At 46.4% G+C, this 14,450-nt stretch overlaps 1 protein-coding gene across 1 annotated transcript in view; it reads right to left on the bottom strand.

Annotated features, from left to right (window-relative positions):
- SERGEF (secretion regulating guanine nucleotide exchange factor) overlaps positions 1-14,450 on the bottom strand; it is a 220,343-nt gene that overhangs the window by 78,115 nt on the left and 127,778 nt on the right. The window contains 1 exon segment of the mRNA XM_072793871.1: positions 4,699-4,735. Within this exon segment, the coding sequence (XP_072649972.1) occupies positions 4,699-4,735 (37 nt within the window).

The raw sequence follows: 14,450 nt of genomic DNA, 5'->3' as shown, positions 1-14,450 counted from the left end.
TCCTTACATAGATTATAGCTCCAATTTGGTAAAAGCTGGCTTTGCTTGGAGGAGGAGGAGGGGGAGGCATGACACTTTCCTGCCAAATATCTAACCCTTTAACAATGCCTGTCTGGCAAGCTTGAATGCTCCAGGAAAAGGCCACCAATAAAATCCTTTCCAAAGGTCTGCGTGGAGCTGGGAGAGAGGAAATGCAGTCAGCTCTTTTTTCTCTGCAGGAAGGGAAGGCTGAACAACTGCACATCAGGAGAGAAGGCAAACAAATTGCCCATTCAAGCCAAAATAAGCTGCTCCTAGGGGAAGCAGAACAGCTGGAGCCAATTCAGCCAGACACGGAGGTGAGGGCCCCGAAGACAGAGCTGGGCCTGGGAGCAGCCTCTGGTAGGCAGGGATCTTCTGAGTAAGTGGTGGTCACATGCCCTCATGTCACCTCTGCTGACCTTAGTCTATCTATGCCCACGAATGGGAGCCAGTCAGCCAGCTCTGTGAGAGGTAGAGGGAAATCCTAGGTGGGAAGGCAGAAAGAAAAAATGGCTCAGGAACCTGCCAAGCGAGCGAGCACCTGCTGAGCACCTGTTATGTGGCAGGCACTGAGCAGGCACCTGACATACCTATGCCATTTGGAAGAACAACTTTCAGGGGTGGTTGACTGTACAGATGAGGGATCAGGCTTCTTGAGGTGGAACGACTACGTAAGGCGCACAGTTAGAAGTGGCCAAGCCAGCTGTGGCCTCTGGCCTCCTTCCTCATGGTCACTTGAGTTTCTCTCTATGCCGAGCTCCAGCAGCTCCTCCTTTGTCCAAAGTGGGAACTTGTACCACCTCACCATCCTGTCTAGCCATGGCAATGCCTGGTGGCAGACACAGAATATGTCAAAAGAAGGCTCACTGGAAAACTAAGCAAAGAACCAAACCAAATTGCAAAAGAAGGGGAAAAAGAAACCTGGAAGCAAATGAAGTAGCAGAGTAGAATTATTCTGCTTACTAAGAAACCTAAGTAAGGCTGCTGTGGGGTCTGCTTCAGCTGGAACATGCATGTTCTGAATCCCTGTCTGGGGCAGGGGATAGCAGAAGCCTGATCTGAAACAAATCTGGTCTGACATTGTTTCCAGGGCAGTCGGGATTTCCAGATCCCCACAGACTGGGGTCCCTAGACTCCAAGTTTTACAAATCCCTTCTGCAGCTAGGCTGAGATCCTGCACTGGTCCCCGGCATTCTGGGGAAGACACTTCCCTCTTCTGAGGCTCCCACCCTGAGCCTCAAGCCTTCCTATGCTCATCCTACAATTCCTTCCTTGAAGTCTTAATATATGATGATGATGATGATGATGATGATGATGATGATGATGATAGTGATAATAATAATACCAGCTAGGGATCCCTGGGTGGCGCAGCAGTTTGGCGCCTGCCTTTGGCCCAGGGCACGATCCTGGAGATCCGGGATCGAATCCCACGTCAGGCTCCCGGTGCATGGAGCCTGCTTCTCCCTCTGCCTGTGTCTCTGCCTCTCTCTCTCTCTCACTGTGTGCCTATCATGAATAAATAAAAATTAAAACAAAAAAAAATAATACCAGCTAACATTCATTGAGCCTCTACTTTTGTGCCAAGCACTGTTAGCACTTTACATAACAACCTCATGAGGTCAATAATATATTTCAGATGAGGTGATCAAGACACAGGGGGGTTAAGCCACTGCTATAAGGTTACACAGCCCCTAAGTGTAGGAGTCAGGATTTGAATCAAGCAATCTGACCTAGTGCCTGTGCTCTTCCTAACCACCCCCCATACTGCCTCAGGTCCTAGGATATGACAGGGTCGAAAGAGCAGTGTTGGAAGTCAGGTAGACAGCTCTACTATTTATCGCTACTTCCTCCGGACAACCTGTCGAACCTCTGAGTCTCAGGTTTCTTCTCTATAAAATGGGTGCAACAAATATGCTTTGTCCATTCTAAGACAGAGCAGGTCCTCAGCTCTGTCCTTCCACCCACCTCTATTCCATGTCCCTTCCTGGTTTGTCTGTGGCACCTTCATTAGGCACCAAAGCCGTTTCTACACTTGAGGAAAGTTTGTCTTCCTCATCCTCTGTTCTAGTCTATTCTGAAACCATTGGCGCCTATCACACGTGAGACCTGTCACCAGGCACAGAGGACCCAGGTCTTGGGGAATGAGACACAAACCAGAGGAATCCATCCGCAGGCACCTTAGGAGGGCTGTGGGGAGGAGCTGGCTGCGAGACCCAAGGCCGCAGGGCTCTCCTCCTCGGGCTGTCTCCCACTTCTGGCCTTCTGCCAGAGCCAACTGTGCTTCTCGTGGCTTCCAGCACAGCCCGCGCTGGGCTGGGCACCCGGGGTCCCTATCACGCCAGTGGTGGGCACCTCTGCTGCCAGCTCAGGTGCAGGCAGGTAGAGATGCTCGAAGCCGTGTGCCCGGGCCCTTCCCCGACTCTGCAACCATGCACGCAACAGCCTGTGAGCCAAGACCAGGGCACTGAGGACAGAACAGAAAGAACACGTCCGCCCTCCGGGAGCTCACGGGCACACCTTGCTCTCCGCTGCCTCTGACGTCCTCCTCACTTGGGTATAACACTGGACACCTTTGCAGCATGGTATCCGTTCTCTCTCCCAAGTGACAATCACTTCACTAGCACAGTTACACGAGCAAGCCATTCTCCCCCCACCCTGACCAAGAGAAATGAGAAGCAAATAGAATTATAAAAATACACACACGCACGCACATTTCTCTCACACCCCTTATATACCAGGTATCTCACATACTTAATCTTCACAGCAATCCTGCAAAGTGGAATTCTCCCCATTACGTAGATGAGGGGGGGAAACGGAAGCTCACACAGAGACGAAGCTGGTGTGAACCAAGGTTGCCTGCCTGCGGAGTCTATGCTCTTTCTGCAGCCCTAGGCTGCCTCTGTCACTCAGCCTGCGCCCTGCTGGCTCCGGCCCCTCCTTCATCTGGATTGTGCTCTTTCATGTATTTAGATTCCCTGCAATCTTCTTGTTTGTGCGGCTTATAGAGGGAGCCAACCTCTCTCCTAGACCAGTGAAAGCAGCAGCAGCATCCTAGGCACCACCTCTGATTCTCTGATTAGCTTGTCTTAATTACACCCAGGCTGAAGCAGTTCCGGTATAAAGTATCTGGTGCTGCTGCAAAGCATGCAGGTTTGCTGTTACATTTTCTCGCTCCTTCTCTGACTCTAGCCCAGTTTACTCCCCACCCCCTCTGCTGGCTGGCAGCCTACCTCCTCAGCTGTCCTTGGTTCTGCCTCGTTGCACATCACGTTCAGGCCTACAGAGTAGTGCTTCAAACTGCTGCCACCGCAGGCGGCTGAGCCAGTCTGAGCTCAATTCAGAAAACAGTGCCCGAGTCTCTGCTGAGTACCAGGCACTGCTCTGGGTGCTGCAAATAGGCAGGAAACAAAAGGAGAATGCAGGGGTCTTGGCCTTCAGAAGCTGAGTCACAGGCTGGGAGAGAAGTAGCCAGGAACAGAAATCATCAACAGAATGCAGGCAGTGATGGGTTTGTAACAGGATCCTAAAATATCAGAGCAGGAGGGAACCTTGATTTTTAATCCCTCCATTTTAAAGCCCCAAGGAGGGCAATTAGAACACATATTGGATAATAACAATGAGGGACGTCTGAGTGGCTCAACGGCTGAGTGTCTGCCTTCAGCCCAGGGCATGATCCCGAGATCCAGGATCAAGTCCCACATAGGGCTCTCTGCATGGAGCCTGCTTCTCCCTCAGCCTGTGTCTCTGCCTCTCTCTCTCTTTGTGTGTCTCATGAATAAATAAATAAAATATTTTTTTAAAAAGATAATAACAAGGAATATTTCTAAAACCCTTACTAGGACCTAAGCACGGTTCTATGTGCCATATGTGTGTGTGTGTGTATTTATATATATTTATTTGTATATATTTGTGTATATATATATATATATAAATAAACTCCTGGAACCCTCAGAGCAATCCTAGAAGGTAGGCGCTACTGCCCTCCCATGGAAGGGTTAAGTACCTCGCCCAACTTCACACAACTAGTAAGGGGAAGCCTGTACTGAATTCAGGCAGTTGGGCCCTATACTCTTGTCTCTTTAATGCACTGTGATATGGAGACTGGTCTACCCGGAGAAGTAATGAGAAAGCTTCTTGAAGGAATTACTCATAGGCCTAAGTGTAAAAACAGTGCACCCCGATTATCCAGAATCAGTTAGGTGGAAACCTCAACTAATCAGAAGGTTGGTTTCATCTGGGGGTTCCTAAGTGCCATGGAATACAAGGCAGCGGAGGCAGTGAGCAGAGCCCCATGTTTCCAAAGAAAGAGGAAAGAGGTGGAGCAAGGGATTTATTCAGAGAAATAGGAGCAGCCCAATCCTTCTCCCCTTTTATGTCTGGCTTTCTACACATGATATCCGTGGCCTATGAAATCTTTAATATCCTCAAATGCCACTGCCTGGGGCAGGGAGGCCAGCTTAGGTACCTTAAAAAGATGCTCAATGATGTGGATAGAAAGTTTTAGAAAAGGGGCTTCTAGTAAAGCCTTGGGCAATCAAAGCCTTCCATTTCCTAGAGTCTCCCCCAACATGTACACACACACACATGCACCTCGGCCTTTGGTTAACCAAAAGTCTTCTCTAACTCTACCACAGGAGTTTGAGAACACACACAGTTATCACTATACTAATTACTTACCAATCACTGCCAGATTATGCTCGGAGCCACAAGAGACCTACAAAAAGAAAAAAAATAGTAAGTTATATTAGAGAAAGAAAATTCCTTGTCCAAGGAAAAGTACTTGACTTTTTCTCAAGTCACTTCACCTGCTTCACTGTCCCTTTCACCTCCAGTCACACAAAGAACACGACATGTACTCTCATACCTCCGGGCCTTTGCACATGTGGCTCCTCTATTTGGAATGCCCTCTCCTCGACTGTCTGCCTAGAAAACTTGCACTCATCCTTTAAAGCCTCATTGTGTCCACTGAGACTCCCCCGCTTCTAGGTAGACTCAAGTGCTCCCTTTATTATGCAACTTCTCTGTACCCCCATCAAAGCAATTCTTTTATTACCTTTACACTTGTTCCTGTCTCTCACTAGACTGCATATGTCTTGAGAACAGGCCTGAGTCTCATTCACCTCTGGATTGTATAAGGTCTGGGGCTCAGTTAACATCTGCTAAGTAAGAGAACGAATGAAAAAACCAAGTACATGAAAGAAAAAATACCTACTACATAAGAGACAATCCTTTGGGGTTCTAGTGTTTTCACCCAGCGAGCAGCACTTCCTGCCTTTCAGTCTCTACTCAGCCCAGCCGCTACCAGGAGGAAGTGGGAATATAAAAGCATCAGTGCTTCCCCAGGCACTAATTAAAAGAAACTCTGGACTCTGGAGAAGCATCCTGTGGCCTTTATCAGGATGCTCACTTCAGCTCCTAGCAAGAGGAAGACTTCAGGTCCCCACGGAACATCAATGCTGGAATGGCCCTGGAGATCATCTAGTCCAATCTTTCTACGTTGTGAGGAGAAAACAGAGGCTTGGTAAGAGGAAATAACTGGCCTCGGATGCCGGAGCAAGTGTGCATCAAAACAAAGACTGATTCTCCTGAGGCTTGGGAGATCTCTGATTCTCCTGAGGCTCATGCAAGTTCCTTTCTTGATGCTGTAGCTTCTCACCCCTTCCCAGTGAAAACCACTTGGAAGTGATATTCAAAGGTCATTAGTACAGGCCCCTGGCAGTCAAGGTAACAGGCTCAAAAGACATTTGAGTATTGGAGGCCTAATAGCACACTGGTAGGTGAGAAGGGTCAGTAAAGCTTCTGAGACTTTTGTCTTTGTAAAAGCTGCGTGTTCCAGATCCCAGCTTCCACAGGAATAGAGATACCTGCACTTAGGTGAACTCCCTGACAGTGTGGGGCAAAGAAACACCTGCATATTTCACACCAATAAATATTTCCCTCTGAACTCTCTTGAGGCAGGCTCAGCGTCTAATTTGCCTGACGGGTTCCACCTTCTTTCACCCAGGACCATACACACAGCACAAGTTCACTTTATGCTTCCTGGTTACACTGAGGCTGGGTCCCTAGGTTCCCTCATAAAAAGCTGCTTAGACTGAGGAATTGGAAAGAACTTAGATGTCTAGCAACAGAGGAATGCTTATGTAAATTATGGTGGAGCCATCTGATGGACTCTTACGTAGCCTTGAAAAATAATGCTTACAACAAAGAAAAATGCTCATGATATCCTATGAACTGAAAAATCATTTACAAACTGCATATGTAATGTGATCTTGACTCTGTAATAAAATACAACAAAAGACTGGAGAAGATACATCAAAAGTTTATAGTAGGGGCACGTGAGTGGCTCAGTCGGTTACGCATCTGCCTTTGCACCAGGTCGTGATCCTGGGGTCCTGGAATCGAGCCTGGCATTGGGCTCCCTGCTCAGTGGGGAGTCTGCTTCTCCCTCTGCCCCTCATCCTGCTCATGCTTTCTCTCGCTCACTCTCTGTCTCTCAAATAAATAAATAAAATCTAAAAAAAAAAAAAAAAAGTCTATAGTGATAGCCTCAGGGCTAGGAATGAGGTATGCATTAAAAGTATGGTTTGTCCTTTTGCTTTTTCTATGTTCTCTAAATTTTATACAGTAATCTTATAGTCAGAAACAAATTACTCAACATAGGAAAAATAAATGTACCCACTACAGAAGAAAAATAATGAATAAATATGGCTATAAAATAAATATGCTATAAAATCTGATATGTTCTGGAGTTGTGGGAGGAAAAAAGAGTTGAAGGAAATATAAATTATGATGGTAGTTGCATCATGATGGTAGGATTATAATATATTTTTTCTTCCGTTCTCTGTTTTTCAAAGAGTCTTTAACTGTGATGGCGGCAGTAGTCGTGCAGCAATAACAGCAGGAATTAAAGTCATTAAATATTGAGGATGTATAAAAGCCAAGCAGCATGTGAAGGCACTCGGTAAACATCATCTCATCTTAATCATCCCAATAATCCTTCCAGGGAGGTTTGCGCCCACCTTAGAGATAAGAAAACTGAGGCCCATAGCTAGCTATGTGGCAGCAGCAGAACTCAAGAGCTACACCTGTCTGATCTCTAAGCTTGTGTTCTGTGTTGCTAGATGTTACTTTTTTAAAAAATAAAGTTATTTCATTTTACAAACCGCAGACAGAGAAGGGGCCAGCCTCTGACTGCCAGGGTTCAGCCTGGGGCTGCGGACTACAGAGCTGACCAACCTGGAAGACCGGGGGCTTGCAGAAACAAGCCACTGACAAATGCCAGCACCAGGCGGCAGATGCTGCTCTGAATTAATGAGCGAGGCACTGATGAATGGAGTTTGCCGAGCACTGCAGGGCCTGAGGCTCACAGCTCCCTGCTGCGCCTTGCTGCCTGTGCCCTGGCGTATGGGTCAGGAGACTGAAGACCACAGGCCGCAAAATCCCAGTGCTACACTCCTTCAGCAAGATCGTATCAATGACCATGGGCTTCATATTGCTCCTGTCAGCATCTACCCGCTATGAAGCTGCAGGCAGCTTTCTAGAAGACTCTGTTCACAATGGCAGCATGCCCAGGAGGAAGAGATTCAGAGCCAGGAAGCCAGGTGCGTCCGAGGTGCTCGGCTCTCTGGCTCTTGGCTCTGAGACCTTTGGCAAGATATTTAACTGCTCGGGCCTCAGTGTTCTCAAGTGTAACAAGTAGATAATAGTGTCGACCCGTCTGCCTCACAGAATTTGCTAGCGAACAAATGAGACCATCCATCCCCTCACAGCCATTTGTCTCACCTGCCTAGCATATAAATCTGAATGTGAGGCCCCTGTGTAAAGCCGTTCCCAGGCTCCCAGTGGTGGCTTTCAAGGTGCGCATGAGAAGGTCCCTCTTCAGCTTTTTGGCCTCACTTCTTCCCTCTGCTACTCATGAACACTCAACCCCAAATAACATAGTCCCTTTTTTTTTTTTTCCCCATTCACACATTATATTTTATCTAAGAACATGAGGCAATTTCAGGCTTTTGTGAATGCTATTTTCCTTGACTGGAATTCCCTTTCTCCCATTGTCTACCTAGCTAAATCCTTTAAGATTGCCCAAACATCACCTCCTGGTGATGCTCGCAGTGGAGCCAGCTGCTCCACCTGACCTGCTCCCAACAGCACGGCCTCATCACACATGAGAAGTCTATTTATGAAGTGTGCATGTGTGAAGCACCTCTGTCACTCAGACGTGCCAGGAGAGTGCCTCCCCTCCCCCTGTCTCTGTCACACAGCCCAAGTATATGGGGGCATGAAGTTGGAGGGGTGAGGGGTACAAAGATGAGGGGCCCAGAGAAGTTAGATGATCCCAAACAAGCATGAGTAGTGGTGTGATCACTCCAGCCAAACTGGAGCCGGGTGCTGAGATGCACAGGGAGGCCAGGAAGGGAACAGCGCTACAAGAACACAGTGTGGAGGTGATAGGAGCCTGAAAAGTTACAGTCGGATTGCTTCAGGAACTCCAGATGGCAAAGTCCAGTGGGCCAACAAAGGAGGTCAGTCCCAGGAGACGGGAGTCCCACTACGGAGAAAGTAGGTTCCAGCTTTCCAATTGGGGCCTTCAGGAGAAGGGGGCACTCCTCCCCACAAGTGAGGGGAACAAAAGCAGCTGTGGAAACCTGTACTGACTGCTCTGTTCAGGCCCCTCAGCCACAGGAGGCAGAGCTGCAGAAAACAATTTCCAAACCCCCAACTGCCATGGGGCCAAGATCTCCTGGAGAGCCTTCTGCCAGGCTAGACTCCATCAGTTCTTGTGAAGAAAGTGGCAACCAGCCTGGGGGCTGGATCCCACTAGGTACGGCTGGACAGGGATGAACTGACTGGCATTAGATGCCCAGGCAGTATGTGCTCACTTCGGTAGCACGTAGACGGAAATTGGAATAGTACAGAGAGTAGATGCCTAGAGACTATATGCTGAATGCACTAATGGGTTAAATGAATGAATAACTAAATTAGATGAATAAACAAAAATTAGATGAAGGTGAAAACATCTGTCAAATGTTATTATGTAAGTTCTCTAGCTCTGGGCAGTACTGTTGTACCGCTTCTAAAAACAGGTGACTGCCCCTTACTGAGTGCTTATGGCCAGCCACCGGACTAACTGCTTTGCCTGTATTATTTCATTTAAACTTACCCCAACCCTAGCAGAGAGGTTCTTTTGTTATAACTGTTTATACAAATCGGGCGACTGGGGTTCAGAGAGTACAGTAACTTGCTCAGTCTCTTACAGCCAGTGGAGGTGCAGGATTCTATGATCTTTCAGATTCAACTTTCCCGTCCTCCCAATCGTTTTAACCTTCCTGTTGGCAAACAGGATAGAAATAAACCGCCCACCTAGTTCCAGTTCCTTAGATCTGGAAACCATGTGCCTATTAGCAAGGGATCCTAAGGCTGGGGCGGCCTTAGACTCAAAGGCCCAAACATCTTCCTGGGGCTAGGAGCGCCCACTTCTGGACCAATCAAGAAGCTGCTCTAGAGCTTTTTCCAGGGGGAAAGGCTGTAAAGTGGCAACAAAGCTTCTCCCCTGCCCTCCCTAGCGGGTAACTCCACCAGATTGCTCAACTCTTGGGGGGCGGGGTGAGCAGGGAAGGTGTCACCAGGACTCAGGGGAAGTAGCACTGACATCCCAAGGAGAGGATGCGGGGCCTGGGCCAGTCCTGTGTCACTGGCCTGGAGCCACCGTCATCTTCCAGGGAGCAGCCCCCCTGGCAGCCCTGGGACCACCCAGGAGCACAGCGGGCCTTCTGATTGGTTCCCGCCCTGTGCCAATGGGCCCGTGTGCCCGCGGATGCTATGGCAACCAGGAGCCTGGCGGAGGCGGGCCATTCCCGGGGACTCGGAGGAGGGATTCGAAGCCTGGGCTCCGCGCCTCGGAGAGTCTTTGGCAGGCACCACCGCCCGCAGGAGAAGCGTGTTGGGAGCAGCTCCAGAGAGGCAGCCTCCCGACGGCGGGGGTTACCAGGGAAGGGAATGGGTGCCTCAGTGCAGCCTTTGCTAGAACCCTGCCCAAACCCAGCTGCTGTGTGTACAAGTCTGAGGAGACAACTAGAATTTCCAAACCTGTTATAAAAGCAGGCTGGGACGCTGGGCATGTTTTACAGAAAGCTGCGGTCCTGTCAGCCAATGGAGTTTTACCCCTAGGCTCAGAAATAGCCCCAAATGGAGGTCATCGAGGCAGCAGAGAGGCAGCACAGGTGCTTGCTTTTGGAAGTACTTAGCCTTGCAAAGATACTTCTAACTCCTTTGTGAGGGCTTCAATTTTTAACTGAAGCCTAGATGTCAAAGGAGGCTAAAAAATAAGAGGCTCCATCTGTCCTCCAATTCAAAGTCCCATTGATTGGGTTCCCAAAGAACCCATTTTCCCTGTAAAGACAATTCCTTTTTTTTCCCTGAAGTATATTTCATATAAGAAGATGAGTCTTAAAGTACATTCTACTACTTCCTCTGAGAGATTGGGTTGTGGAGGAAGGGAGCTAAGATTTGGTAAATGCCTGGATGCCAGGCATGTGGCATCATAGAATTTCACTCTCCCTGCACAGCCTCACATCCTCACAGCTACTCTGGGAAGTGGGAATCTGTGTCCCTTACTCAACAGGTCAGCAAACTCAGAGGAGCTAAATCACTGGTCCCAAGTCACAAGGGGCTATGCACCCAAGTCAGCCTTGATCCAAAGCCTGTGGGCTTCCCCACTATACATACTGTCCCTCCTCTTCTGATCCCGGCACCAGACCACCCCCATCACTGAAGCTCAAATTCTCTAGTGGCAGCTCTCTACCTCCTCCTAGTCTGTCTCCACCCTGTTAGTTCTGCCTTCCCAAAGATTCTCAAATCTATGTCTTAATCTCTAGCTGCTCCATCTTCAGTCCTTTTCATTCCAGGCTAGACTCTTAAAAAAAAAAAAGATTTATTTATTTGAGCGAGCGAGAGAGAGAGAGAGAGAGAGAGAGAATGCTCATGTACGGGAGCAGGGGCAGAGGAAGAGGAAGGGAATTCTCCAGCAGATTCTCCACTGAGCGCCAGTGGGGAAGTTCAGTCCCAGGACCCTGAGATCATGACTTGAACTGAAACCAAGAGTCAGACACTAAAATGGCTGAGATGGGACCTAGATGCCCCCATGCTGGACTTTTTAAAAAGCCACCTAAATGACTTCAAGCTTTCTTCTGTCATGTCATAATCTGATTTTTTATTTGGAAGCTGTCATAGTCTCAAAGCCTCCTAACTTCCTACCACACCTGGTGTATCTCTCTCTCTCTCTCTCCTTTGCTACATAGAAACCTATGTAGCTTCTCTGTCCCTGGGAAATCTGTTTCCCCACTTTTGCACCATTCTCTCTTCATATACTATGAACCCGAAGCCTACAAGACTCCGTTCCAAACCCACTGCCTTGAGGAAGCCTCCCAGATCTCTCAAATCCTACCACTTGCCTTGGCTGGAGTTTACTCTTGTCAGCTCTCCTTTGTACTATTAATAATTTGGGTACTGGGGTAGGGCATGTCTCCCCAGTCAGTGTGGGGTAGGAGTTACAGACCCAGAAGACCTGGATGTTGAGTCTTAGCCCTGCCACTTCCTTGTCACGTAGCCTTGGGCAAATCTCTTTGCCTCTCTGGATTTCAGTTCCCTCATCTTTAAAACAGAATAATAACCAAATAGATCTCATACATACTAAAACCTGTTCATGCCCCCATTCCCCCCAATCTACAGAATAAAATTTACTTTGAGCTTGAACACTGTTCTACAGATATGTGTCCACGATATATAAAAATATACAATTTAGGAACATATAAAAGGAACTGGCATAGGTTCATTTCCCTTTCCAACAGAGTTACCCTATTGGCAAAAAAAAGGAGAGAGCTAAAGAAATGTCTGCTGAATTAGAATATAATATACACAGTTAAACTAGCAGACACTCAGAATGCTTGCTTTCCTCACTTCAAGGGAATTCCTTTCTCCTAAGTTGCCATGTTGATACCAGGTACTCCTGTTTCTTGTGCCCATACCTAACTGGCATGGATGGACTATGGACAGATACCTGTCTCTAAGGAGGTTAACGCATAGATTAGCTATACCCTGTGAAGTGGCCTGATGTGAAAATTCTGCCTGTAAGTGATTGTAGGGAGTGAGTCCTTTAGTTGTTAGCTGGAAGAAATAGACACAAGAAAGGTTAATGAAAGGAGCAGCAACAGGCAGAGGAGCCAGGACAACAGGAATAGTCAAAGTAGAGAAGAGTAGCTAAGTCACTAGAATATGAGATTTCTTGATCCTACTGCTGAGGGCATAAGAGGGTCTGGGCTGCCGAGGTAGCTTGTGTTCTAAATGACCTTCCAGCATTCGCTTTACCTATTTTGCCAACTTATACCCATTCTTACAATACCAGAGTAACTCAAGGCTACCTCTGATCTTTACCAAAAGCACCTAATGCAACAATGCATCTAGATTTCAGGAAAGGCACACCATTAAGTTATTTACACTCTTGAGAACAGCATAGAACCATGTGCGCTGAACAACCAACTTCAAATACAGGTAATTAACAGAATCAGGACAGTTAAACACCCTATAGCATCTTTCTCAAAAACAATTGAACTCTTGCCCTAATAGCCAAGATGGGCTGGAATTAGAAAGACTGCCATTACCAAATGCTGGCAAGGATGTGGAATAACTGGAAAACTCTTACACTGCTGGCAGGAATATAAATTCAACAACTGCTTTGAAAAACTATTTGGCATTATCTACCAAAGGTAAACATAGATAGATATATAGATGCCAGGAGAACCAGGTACCCAAAATGAATGATTATTTTATCCCATCCAAAGACATGTGTAAGAATGTTCATAGCAGTTTTATTCATAATAAATACAAACATAAAATTAACCAAATATTCATCAGCAGCAAAATGGATAAAGTGTGGTATATTCAGAATATTTTATAATAAAAAAAGAATATTTTATAATAAACTGCTATTCACAACATGGATAAATCTTCAAGAACTTTGGTGAACAAAAGAAATCAGATACAGAAGGGTAAACAGTGTGTGACTCTATTTACACGAAGCTCAAAAATAGGCAAAACTTATTTCAAATAAGTCATATAACTGTTATAAAGGGGAAAAAAGTAACTAATCCTAGTAACTTTTTTAAATGATTTGTTTTATTTTAGAGAGAGAAAGAGTGTGTGAGCATGAGTGAGCAGGTGAGGGGCAGAGGGATCCCAAGCAGACTCTCCATTGAGCATGGAGCCCCACGGAAAGGGGAGGTGCCTCCATCCCAGGACCCTGAGATCATGACCTCAGCCAAAATCAAGAGTTGGATGCTTAACAGACTGAGCCACCCAGATGTACCCCTAGTAACTTTTTTTTGAAGATTTTATTTATTTGGGAGAGAGAGAGAGATCATGAGCAGGGGTCAAGGGAAAGAGGGAGAAGCAAACTCCCCACTGAGCAGGGAGCCTGATGTGGGGCTTGATCCCAGAACCCTGGGACCACGACTGAGCTGAAGGCAGACACTTAACTGACTGAGCCACTCAGGTGCCCCTCCCTTTAAAACTTTTAAACAAAGTTCTTTGACTAAATAATTTCCATCTAGAAACAAAAAGAGCTGTAAAAAAAAAAAACTTTAATTAGTGGATTCTTTTTTTTTCCATAGTAGTACGTATGTATCAATTCTGAAAGTATTTTGTATTATTGTAGGACTGTGCAACTAAGGAAATATATTAATGTCTCTGGAAGCCAGAGTTTTCACTGTAGACAAAGAAAGCACAAATATGGAATAAGGGATGGCAAAGAGGAACACTGTGGACATGGGATTTGAATGAGAGGTATCAGTGTGAACTTACAGTTTTATACACACACACACGAAGTTCAATCAATATGAAATTTCCTAGAAGCAATGACACCCTAACAGCATTGAGTTCACTTGGTACACCAATCTTGGCTTTTAAATACTATCTGACTAAGAGGAATCAGAGCTCCTTGGAGAAATGGCTGATTTCAGGATTGGGACAGGGAAAGAACAATTTGAGCCTGGAACATCTATTTGTGCCAGGAAGTAAGGAAGTGATCAAAACATGACAGGGAAATGTCAAAAGGATACCAGGTTTTCCAGAAGGGTTTTCCACTGACTAAATCAGGAAGAATTTGAACATCAGAATGAATAATGACAGTATTAGATTATAACTCATTGAATAAAATAAAAATTCATAAGTACTTCCTGAATAATAAACAAATAGGGGAAAAGGGACAGCTCTTCCTTAGCGTATGATGTCAACAGTAATAAACGTAAAGGAATACTTGGGAAAGAAAATGATTTTGCAATAATAATAAATTCAGGCAAGAATCATGAATGCATGTTGAAATTACTGGGCAGAAGTCTAAAGTGGAATGGAATATTTACATAATTTCAGGGTATCTC

The sequence above is a fragment of the Canis lupus genome, chromosome 23 (genome assembly GCF_048164855.1).
Source record: "Canis lupus baileyi chromosome 23, mCanLup2.hap1, whole genome shotgun sequence".
NCBI classification, from domain to species: Eukaryota; Metazoa; Chordata; class Mammalia; order Carnivora; family Canidae; genus Canis; species Canis lupus.
Note: the sequence above shows the minus strand (reverse complement) of the source record. Positions and strands in the feature narration are given on the sequence as shown.